At 37.3% G+C, this 11,947-nt stretch overlaps 1 protein-coding gene and 1 long non-coding RNA gene across 2 annotated transcripts; one reads left to right on the forward strand and one right to left on the reverse strand.

Annotated features, from left to right (window-relative positions):
- Positions 1-3,098: 3,098 nt before the first annotated feature.
- LOC309491384 lies at positions 3,099-3,862 on the forward strand. The gene is made up of 3 exons (XR_014203092.1): positions 3,099-3,220; positions 3,359-3,532; positions 3,618-3,862. It is a non-coding gene; the product is annotated as an uncharacterized lncRNA (long non-coding RNA).
- Positions 3,863-4,939: 1,077 nt separating this feature from the next.
- Positions 4,940-7,254, reverse strand: LOC309491383 (uncharacterized protein; the record flags this gene model as incomplete). Its single annotated transcript, XM_082190414.1, has 5 exons — positions 4,940-5,868; positions 5,954-6,127; positions 6,266-6,538; positions 6,856-6,970; positions 7,192-7,254. The coding sequence occupies 5 exons, from the start codon at positions 7,252-7,254 to the stop codon at positions 5,678-5,680; spliced, it is 816 nt and encodes a 271-aa protein (XP_082046540.1). The 3' UTR covers positions 4,940-5,677.
- Positions 7,255-11,947: the final 4,693 nt, after the last annotated feature.

The raw sequence follows: 11,947 nt of genomic DNA on the forward strand, positions 1-11,947 counted from the left end.
GTAGTAATGATTTCATGAACTTCTTCACTGAGAAAATAGAAAGCATCAGAACCACAATTGTAAACGTTCAATCTTCAATCGCGCCTTATAATTCAGCTTCAATTATCACCCCGCAAGAACAATTACAGTGCTTTACAACTATAGAACAAAAAGAGTTAAATAAACTTATCACTTCATCTAAAACAACAACATGTTTATTAGATCCTATACCAACTAAACTACTGAAAGAAGTGTTACCTGTAGTGGAAGAGCCTCTCCTCAATATTATTAACTCGTCTTTATCTTTAGGTCATGTTCCAAGAACATTTAAACTGGCAGTTATAAAACCTCTCATTAAGAAACCACAATTAGATCATAATAATCTAGCAAATTATAGACCCATTTCAAATCTTCCATTTATGTCTAAAATATTAGAAAAAGTGGTGTCCGCTCAACTGGGCTCTTTCTTGCAACAAAATGATATCTATGAAAAGTTTCAGTCTGGATTCAGACCGCATCATAGCACTGAAACTGCGCTCGTTAAAATCACAAATGATTTACTTTTAGCTTCTGACCAAGGCTGTATCTCAATACTAGTTTTACTTGATCTTAGTGCTGCGTTCGATACTATAGATCATACATTACTCTTAGATCGACTACAAAATTATACTGGTGTTCAAGGACAAGCACTAAGCTGGTTCAAATCATACCTATCTGACCGCTACCATTTTGTCTATTTAAATGGAGAAAAATCGATCATAACTCCAGTAAACTATGGAGTGCCGCAGGGATCTGTGTTAGGCCCTCTGTTATTCTCAATATATATGATGCCACTTGGAAATATTATAAGGAAACATGGAATTAGTTTCCATTGTTATGCTGATGACACTCAAATATATATTTCATCACGGCCGGATGAAAACGCTAAATTTTCCAAATTGACAGAGTGTGTTAAAGATATAAAAGATTGGATGACGCATAATTTTCTTTTATTAAATCCAGACAAGACAGAGGTAATACTTATCGGTTCAAAAAACCGCCCTCAAAACCTCGCACAATACAACTTTAACATCATAGGATGTCCTGTTACTTTATCCTCTACAGTAAAAGACCTGGGTGTTATACTCGATTGCAACCTGTCTTTTGAAAATCATATTTCATATGTTACAAAAACAGCCTTTTTCCACCTTAGAAACATTGCTAAGCTACGTAATATGCTATCAGTTTCTGATGCAGAAAAGTTAGTTCATGCATTCATGACCTCGAGACTGGATTACTGTAATGCTTTATTAGCTGGTTGTCCTGCATCCTCTATAAACAAGCTACAGTTAGTCCAAAATGCCGCCGCTAGAGTTCTTACGAGATCAAGAAAATATGATCATATAACACCGATTTTATCATCACTGCATTGGTTACCTATAAAGCTCCGTATTAATTATAAGATATTGCTACTGACTTATAAAGCCCTAAACGGCTTAGCTCCAGTCTATTTAACGGATCTTCTATCACCCTATAATCCATCGCGCTCTTTAAGATCACTAAATTCAAGGCTTTTGGTCATACCTAGGATATCCAGAACCACCAAAGGAGGGAGAGCATTTTCACATTTGGCTCCAAAACTCTGGAATAGTCTTCCTGATACTGTTCGTTGCTCAGACTCGCTCTCCCAGTTTAAAACTAGATTAAAGTCGCATCTCTTCAGCCAGGCATTCATATAATCCCACAGTTCAAACTACAATCCGGCCTCTAGCTCATAAATGCCAGAGGAGAACTGGCCCCCGACTGAGCCTGGGTTCTCCCAAGGTTTTTTTTTTTCTCCATTAGGTCACCTGATGGAGTTTTAGGACACCATTAGGTCACTTGATGGAGTTTTTCGGTTCCTTGCCACTGTTGCCTTTGGCTTGCTCAGTTGGGGATATTTTGGGGATATTTAATTTAATTTTATCAATCAATAAATTCCTCTTGAAACAAACTTTGTTGTATTATTTTAATTTAATACTGTGAAGCTGCTTTGATACAATCTGTATTGTGAAAAGCGCTATACAAATAAACTTGACTTGACTTGACTATTTCTTCACTATCCTGTGCTATTTACCTAACCCTTTCATGGGACAGTAATCAAATGGCACAAGACAGCAGATTAATAGTTCCATAGTACTGTAAGTTATTATCTCTGAAAAGTTTGTGATTCAAGTCTGCACAGTTTCTTCTCCTACTGCTACTGGAAAGAAAGGTGATAATCTCATATTTTTTATTTTTGCAGGACGCATAGACATGCGCTGGAACCAACAAAAGTTTGACAACTTGGCTTCTACCCTTGCCCGCCGATATCGGAAGGTAAAGACACCAGTTTTCCCTTATGCAAAAATGCATAGCGATATTGTAAAATAAAATATTAAATGTTCATACCATATATATTGATAGTCCACGTATATACGAATATACTGTATATTTAATTAGTGTTGTATGTGGTTTTCTAATAGTGAAGGTACTTCACAATCCTTATCAACAATTGTCAAAGTTGTAGGCGTTTCCCTCATTGTCATTTATGTTTGAAGGCCAAAATAGCCCTGCAATGCCAGTTGCATAACCTGGAGGCCATGAAAACGGTAATGGACATCTCAGACAGTCAACTGGAGAGGTGGATCTTTGATGTCAATGAGTGGGCAGAAGGTAGGATATACTGTTTTATACTGTTTGATATGGTGCTTGATGTATCACTTCTGACTAAGCTTGGCTGCAATTCCAAAGAGGCTCATTGTAATCGTAGTCAAAGAGCACATACTCTGATTGCTGATGACGTGTGGACAAGATTATCCCCATGGGGACAATAAAGAACCTAACTATACTCAAATTTAGCTACAAGTGTAGCCTCTCAGTTACAGAGAAATATGAAAAGATTGTTGAGGCTTTATTTTGCTCATACACCAAAAATATTTTTTCATGGAATCAAGAAGCATATTTCTTATCTCTTCATTTCTTCCTCTCAGCAACAACATCCCCAAATGATGCTGATGTTGCCGCTGAATAGAGGAGCTGGTGGCAAGTGTTAAGAGGAGGTCCCAGCGTCTTTATAAGGACAGTGACGGATGCAAAAATCCGCCGAAAGATCAGGGAGAAAAAAAAATCTTAAATTCTGTAGTGGAGAAGTATAACACCTTGGTTCCTAATGCAGAAAAACTGACATTGGACACCATTCTATCTGACGAGATTGTTTGGCCATGGCAGCTTACACACGGTGGTATGTACACAATTCCGTTGACTTTGTGAAATAGTCACATAGTAGGACAAAATCTGTCATGCCTCGATTGTAACCCCAGAAAATATTGAAATACTAATCTTAATTACAACCGACTTATGTTTCATCTATGTATTTCAGACTCTGTAGATCTAAGGACAAAGAGGAAGGCGTTCGACATTGTGATGGCAGTAAGGAGACTTGAGGAGGAGAAGAGGATTCTTATTGCAGAGATGAACAAGCATTGGAAGTCTCTTTGCACCCGTGCAGACACCCTGAAGCAGATGTCATCCCAGCTTTCTAATGTGACATCAGGTATGTATTTGTTATACTTGGCATACATTACAATGTTTCTGAATGTTTCTGATTAATAAAGGCTCAATGTGTTTTAACATGTAAGGTGAGACGTGGGGCCTGCTTCAAGATGGTATCCGAGGTCTACAGAGCTTGACGATGAAGAACAAGGAAGCAAGCAACAGCCTTGCAAAGCATGCAAAGAAATGTTATGTTTATGTTAACATTTGTTTATGTTGTTTTTTATTGTAAGTATATGTCGGATGTATGATAAAATAATATGTTAAGTTTTATGTGTGAAGTATTTGAACTCAAGGCAAATATCCCTCTGGGGACAATAAAGGAGGCTATCGCCTGCAAAATGGGCTTCATGATTATATGTAAAAATGTAAACGTTGTCGTAGGACTATAGCAAGCACATCATTGGAAAGGTCTCAAACCTCAACAGTAACATATGTCAGTCTGAAGAGGATACATTACTCCTGGTTTGAATTATTGACCTCTGCTCTGAACCTTGAACCCAGTACATGTTTGTACAGGCTTGTCATTTAGCAACAGAATGTGCTACACACATAGGACCAGCTCTTATAGAAAGCTCTGGACCTTAGCTGTCATGCAGATATGGTCTCCAATGTTTAACCACTGTAAGCACTGTCAAATGTGGTAATAAGCTATTTTGACTTATTTAACGATTCAATTTTTAAAATCTGATGAGACCAGTGTGTTCCCCATCCCCCCCAAAAACAGGGTATATCCAAAATTCTACACTGCCAACTTCTACTTATGAGAAATATACCAATATATTTTGAAACTACAACTTCAACTAGAGACACCCACAGAACACAGTTACAAAGCTAGTGTTACTTGTAGTTCTTCCGGGCTGGGTGGGTGGACTTGTTCGACGACTCTGTTTTTCTGCTGTCTGCTGTGAATGGGCTTCAACTACACTCGAAAAGTTCAAAACTGAGCAAAGTGTTGTTGCTGGTGACAAAACCACTGATTAAATATGTACATTGAAGCTATACTGGCGTTAAAGACCCCCTGACCTGCATTGAGGGATATGGGATTCATATGTGACCCGCTCAGCCCACATTGTAGTGTTCTGTCTGACTGCATACTGTAATGTTTCACCAATAATAATACTGAAATGACATAATTAAAATAATGTAATGAATACCATGATAACATCTAAATAAATGTTGATAGATGTAGCATTATAGTTCTAAAAATATCAATAAACAAAGCAATCCAGCTTCCCTGGCAATAAGACAGAAATAATAACATTAAAGAAATACATATAAACCATATGATCTCATGAATAAATGTTATCTGTGTATCCATGTAAGATGTATCTAGGAGATGGAGGAAACTGTCATGATGAAATGTCTTCTTCCCCCTAGTATAAACACTGTACTTAAGACGACACACCACATTTTAGGCATTTATTAGCTTATACAAAAACAACACACATAGCTCAGACACATAACAAAAATCACAAATGCAAAAAGTGAAGAGCATGTCGAGTGATTACAAAGGCCTGGTAGGGACTGACCCTGTGATACATGATGGGCCGCTATGGAGTGATTTGCAGTGGTGGTAGTGCAAAAGTAAACATTGCAGGGATTTAATCAGTGCAAAGCTGTGCATGTTTAATATGACTATGGAAAAAAAGAGTGTAATAGTATTGCTTAACAAAAACAATACAAAGAAGATCAAATAAATAGAACAACAGAAACTTAAATATATTTATAAAAAAAAAAAAAAAAAGATTATACAAGCCAACAGGGGTAAATGTTGGGACCACAGCCCAGAATGTGTAGAGGGGCTAATGTAGCCTGTAAGACAGTGAAATGGATAGTGGATACTAGACAATAGACAAAGTGATGTGATGGTTGGCGCAGGGTGAGACGCATGCTGAAAAGTCCATTTCTCCCCTAACCTTTTCTGTGACATTGAGTTGCTGGTTTGCCCTGGGGACAAATGACCTCCTCGTTTTTGAGCATGACAGAAGACTGCTACTGCAAATTATCCTCAGTTTGTTAAATGATTAACCTCAGCTCCATGCCAAACACAGAGCCAGCTTTCCTTACCAACCTGTCCCAGCGGCCCTCTTCTTAATGCTGCCTCCCCAGCACACAACCGCATAAAAAAGGACTCTGGCCATGTTTAGTCTTGCTCAGAGTCACTGCTGGTATGGTACTCCTCAGAATCACTATCGAAGTTAATTTCGGTTTCAGTCAGAACTTGAACATAACATTTCTTTGCATGCTTTGCCAGGCTGTTGCTTGCTTCCTTGTTCTTCATCGTCAAGCTCTGTAGACCTCGGATACCATCTTGAAGCAGGCCCCACGTCTCACCTTACATGTTAAAACACATTGAGCCTTTATTAATCAGAAACATTCAGAAACATTGTAATGTATGCCAAGTATGACAAATACATACCTGATGTCACATTAGAAAGCTGGGATGACATCTGCTTCAGGGTGTCTGCACGGGTGCAAAGAGACTTCCAATGCTTGTTCATCTCTGCAATAAGAATCCTCTTCTCCTCCTCAAGTCTCCTTACTGCCATCACAATGTCGAACGCCTTCCTCTTTGTCCTTAGATCTACAGAGTCTGAAATACATAGATGAAACATAAGTCGGTTGTAATTAAGATTAGTATTTCAATATTTTCTGGGGTTACAATCGAGGCATGACAGATTTTGTCCTACTATGTGACTATTTCACAAAGTCAACGGAATTGTGTACATACCACCGTGTGTAAGCTGCCATGGCCAAACAATCTCGTCAGATAGAATGGTGTCCAATGTCAGTTTTTCTGCATTAGGAACCAAGGTGTTATACTTCTCCACTACAGAATTTAAGATTTTTTTTTCCTCCCTGATCTTTCGGCGGATTCGGGCACGTCCTTTGCATCCGTCACTGTCCTTATAAAGACGCTGGGACCTCCTCTTAACACTTGCCACCAGCTCCTCTATTGGGCTGGCAACAGCGGCAACATCAGCATCATTTGGGGATGTTGTTGCTGAGAGGAAGAAATGAAGAGATAAGAAATATGCTTCTTGATTCCATGAAAAAATATTTTTGGTGTATGAGCAAAATAAAGCCTCAACAATCTTTTCATATTTCTCTGTAACTGAGAGGCTACACTTGTAGCTAAATTTGAGTATAGTTAGGTTCTTTATTGTCCCCATGGGGATAATCTTGTCCACACGTCATCAGCAATCAGAGTATGTGCTCTTTGACTACGATTACAATGAGCCTCTTTGGAATTGCAGCCAAGCTTAGTCAGAAGTGATACATCAAGCACCATATCAAACAGTATAAAACAGTATATCCTACCTTCTGCCCACTCATTGACATCAAAGATCCACCTCTCCAGTTGACTGTCTGAGATGTCCATTACCGTTTTCATGGCCTCCAGGTTATGCAACTGGCATTGCAGGGCTATTTTGGCCTTCAAACATAAATGACAATGAGGGAAACGCCTACAACTTTGACAATTGTTGATAAGGATTGTGAAGTACCTTCACTATTAGAAAACCACATACAACACTAATTAAATATACAGTATATTCGTATATACGTGGACTATCAATATATATGGTATGAACATTTAATATTTTATTTTACAATATCGCTATGCATTTTTGCATAAGGGAAAACTGGTGTCTTTACCTTCCGATATCGGCGGGCAAGGGTAGAAGCCAAGTTGTCAAACTTTTGTTGGTTCCAGCGCATGTCTATGCGTCCTGCAAAAATAAAAAATATGAGATTATCACCTTTCTTTCCAGTAGCAGTAGGAGAAGAAACTGTGCAGACTTGAATCACAAACTTTTCAGAGATAATAACTTACAGTACTATGGAACTATTAATCTGCTGTCTTGTGCCATTTGATTACTGTCCCATGAAAGGGTTAGGTAAATAGCACAGGATAGTGAAGAAATAGTCAAGTCAAGTCAAGTTTATTTGTTGATTGATAAAATTAAATTAAATATCCCCAAAATATCCCCAACTGAGCAAGCCAAAGGCAACAGTGGCAAGGAACCGAAAAACTCCATCAAGTGACCTAATGGTGTCCTAAAACTCCATCAGGTGACCTAATGGAGAAAAAAAAAAACCTTGGGAGAACCCAGGCTCAGTCGGGGGCCAGTTCTCCTCTGGCATTTATGAGCTAGAGGCCGGATTGTAGTTTGAACTGTGGGATTATATGAATGCCTGGCTGAAGAGATGCGACTTTAATCTAGTTTTAAACTGGGAGAGCGAGTCTGAGCAACGAACAGTATCAGGAAGACTATTCCAGAGTTTTGGAGCCAAATGTGAAAATGCTCTCCCTCCTTTGGTGGTTCTGGATATCCTAGGTATGACCAAAAGCCTTGAATTTAGTGATCTTAACCCTCTGAGGTCGACAAACGCGCCCACGCGTTTTGCTGGATTTTTTTCAGTTCAGTTCAAAAGAAATTAATTTTGCTCTGTTGACTTTGATATTACAAGCAAGTTTCATACATCAATCGATTCTGTTAAATGTGTATTATTTTTGTGTATACTCACAATAAAAACAAAGTGTTGTGCTTTTTGCCAAATAAAGAAAAATAAACGTGATGCGAGTTCTGCCTTCTCTCTGTCAGTGAAGACCATTCTGAAACGCGTCCGAAAATGAACAATAACTCAACGAATACTGAGTCAAACAGGCATACAGTCACACAGGCATGAAGCTTGAATTCTCTTCTTTAAAATGAGGTAATTTATATAAAAAAAAAATATTCTCATCTTGTGAAATCTGTGTTAAAAGAGAGCGATTCCAGTCGAGCTCATTAGAGCTCATTCAAAGGTAATGTGACTCCGCCCACGGAGAGCGCGTGCTATTCAAACGCAAATTACTGAGGCAAACCTGTGAACGCCCCATATCAGCTCGAGAAAACACAAGTTTAATCATATCATTGTAGCCTACGTGTTTACACCATCTGGCAGCGCTGTGAGGAATAATAATAACGGAAAATCTACCTCAGAGTGCGGGTATTGCAGGAGAGAGGATCCGAATATGTAGTAAGTTTTTTTTCCTTCTCAAGTTAATCGCGTTTCTGTGAATGAATGAACGGCAGCCGCAGAGATGCCCGCTGTTTATCACAGCTCGCAAAAAGACAGTTTAAATTTAAATTGCGTCTCTGTGTGAATGAATGATGATGTTTTAGCAAACTGTATTGCTATACTGAGATGAGTAAACTGAAAATTAACATTTATATGCCCTAATATTTCATAAAAACAACGTTACAGTCAGGCGTTTCTGTTTGTGAATGAATGTTTCGGTTTTAGCAAACTGTATTGCTATACTGAGTAAAAATCGACTGAAATGTTGAAATAAAATGTATTTGTATAAGCAACGTATTAAACTGCAAATTAACATTTATATTTCTTATAATAAAAACGAAAGACCTATGTTACAGACATATGAAAGACAACATTTCGTTGATTAGTTTTGGATAGATTATACATTTTTACTGTAAAATATCTGCCAACTCAAATAAGCCAATATTTGTTTGCCAATATTTGCTCATGTTAAATATAGTATGTTTTGTCAAAAATAAAGTAATCAAATAATCAATCAAATCCTTAACTTTGAAATATGTATGATAAAATGTATACTTTAGTTTTTACAAAGAAAGATTACACTTGAATTGTTGTTGTAATTGTAACCTTTTTAATAAAAAAATATATTTACAAGGTAGATGTAAACAAACTATTAAAAGGTAATAAGGTAATAAGCCTTTTCTTTAAATAATTTTTATTGTGTTTTATTAGTGACAAATTTGGGGAGAGGATAAATATTCCAAAACTGAAAATACAGTATGAGAATTAACTGCACAATTACTAGACATGTTTTCCTTGGATATTATAGGCCAAATTGCAAGCACACTATGTGGAAAAATAAAAAATAATTGAGATGCTTCCAACTGTTGCTCTTGCATTCTTGTGGCTCAGTGACTCACCTGAATGAAAGGGTCATTAAGTATGCAGGCCCCATTGTTTCCTAAGGTGTGAACCACTAAATATGCATGATCGTTGACGCCCACTCCGCATATTGCCTTTCCAAACAGAAAGTGCTTTGCAAAATTCAAATCAATGTATTGTGTTATGTGAATGATAAGGGCAGGATGATTTTCACATCATTTTGAAGAAAAAACACTAGGCAATGACATCTATTAGACAAAAGTCTTATTGGCACATATTTAGTATGTGTTTTATGGCCTTATTTCAGAAACTTTAGTTTTTAGTTTTTTCAATAACCACGCATAAACATTATTCTCTCAAAAATGCAGACATGTACATTCTTGTTGCTCACATATTATGGTAGCCCTGTTTGTGCTAAATAGTGTGTAATTTTTTTTTTGCCATTAATATGTTTATAAGCAACTGAAAAAAGCACAAATGTCAGGGCATGTCAGAACATCTCAAGGGCCCCAAAAACCCCTCAGACCTCAGAGGGTTAAAGAGCGCGATGGATTATAGGGTGATAGAAGATCCGTTAAATAGACTGGAGCTAAGCCGTTTAGGGCTTTATAAGTCAGTAGCAATATCTTATAATTAATACGGAACTTTATAAGTAACCAATGCAGTGATGATAAAAATCGGTGTTATATGATCATATTTTCTTGATCTCGTAAGAACTCTAGCGGCGGCATTTTGGACTAACTGTAGCTTGTTTATTGAGGATGCAGGACAACCAGCTAATAAAGCATTACAGTAATCCAGTCTCGAGGTCATGAATGCATGAACTAACTTTTCTGCATCAGAAACTGATAGCATATTACGTAGCTTAGCAATGTTTCTAAGGTGGAAAAAGGCTGTTTTTGTAACATATGAAATATGATTTTCAAAAGACAGGTTGCAATCGAGTATAACACCCAGGTCTTTTACTGTAGAGGATAAAGTAACAGGACATCCTATGATGTTAAAGTTGTATTGTGCGAGGTTTTGTGGGCGGTTTTTTGAACCGATAAGTATTACCTCTGTCTTGTCTGGATTTAATAAAAGAAAATTACGCGTCATCCAATCTTTTATATCTTTAACACACTCTGTCAATTTGGAAAATTTTGCGTTTTCATCTGGCCGTGATGAAATATATATTTGAGTGTCATCAGCATAACAATGGAAACTAATTCCATGTTTCCTTATAATATTTCCAAGTGGCATCATATATATTGAAAATAACAGAGGGCCTAATACAGATCCCTGCGGCACTCCATAGTTTACTGGAGTTATGATCGATTTTTCTCCATTTAAATAGACAAAATGGTAGCGGTCAGATAGGTATGATTTGAACCAGCTTAGTGCTTGTCCTTGAACACCAGTATAATTTTGTAGTCGATCTAAGAGTATTGTGTGATCTATAGTATCGAACGCAGCACTAAGATCATGTAAAACTAGTATTGAGATACAGCCTTGGTCAGAAGCTAAAAGTAAATCATTTGTGATTTTAACGAGCGCAGTTTCAGTGCTATGATGCGGTCTGAATCCAGACTGAAACTTTTCATAGATATCATTTTGTTGCAAGAAAGAGCCCAGTTTCTAATATTTTAGACATAAATGGAAGATTTGAAATGGGTCTATAATTTGCTAGATTATTATGATCTAATTGTGGTTTCTTAATGAGAGGTTTTATAACTGCCAGTTTAAATGTTCTTGGAACATGACCTAAAGATAAAGACGAGTTAATAATATTGAGGAGAGGCTCTTCCACTACAGGTAACACTTCTTTCAGTAGTTTAGTTGGTATAGGATCTAATAAACATGTTGTTGTTTTAGATGAAGTGATAAGTTTATTTAACTCTTTTTGTTCTATAGTAGTAAAGCACTGTAATTGTTCTTGCGGGGTGATAATTGAAGCTGAATTATAAGGCGCGATTGAAGATTGAACGTTTACAATTGTGGTTCTGATGCTTTCTATTTTCTCAGTGAAGAAGTTCATGAAATCATTACTACTGAACTGTAACGGGATATTTTGTTCGGGTGACGTCTGTTTATTTGTTAGTCTAGCCACGGTGTTAAATAAAAACCTTGGATTGTTTTGCTTGTTTTCTATTAGTTTGCGGAGGTGCTCAGCCCTGGCCGCTTTTAGGGCCTTTTTATAATGTGACATACTGTCTTTCCACGCGATTCTAAAGAATCGATGTGTATTTTTTAATATTGCACTGCCCTTCCTTATTATCCTCACATCAAATAAAATAGGATGATGGTATTGTAATCGATCCATCCATTTATGTTGAATAATCTGAGCTTTATATTTTCAGAGTCAGCATATATGCATGAGCTCAAAGTGGCTCACCATTGTCATCAGGATCAAAATTGACTGGTTACCTTACCTGCTTTTGACATGTGCTTTGTCGTAACAGCAATCCTCGAGAGGAAGGCGTTGCACTGCTCCACCTCTTCCCCA

This window comes from Leuciscus leuciscus (genome assembly GCF_965113295.1).
Source record: "Leuciscus leuciscus genome assembly, contig: HAP1_SCAFFOLD_197, whole genome shotgun sequence".
Taxonomy (NCBI): Eukaryota; Metazoa; Chordata; class Actinopteri; order Cypriniformes; family Leuciscidae; genus Leuciscus; species Leuciscus leuciscus.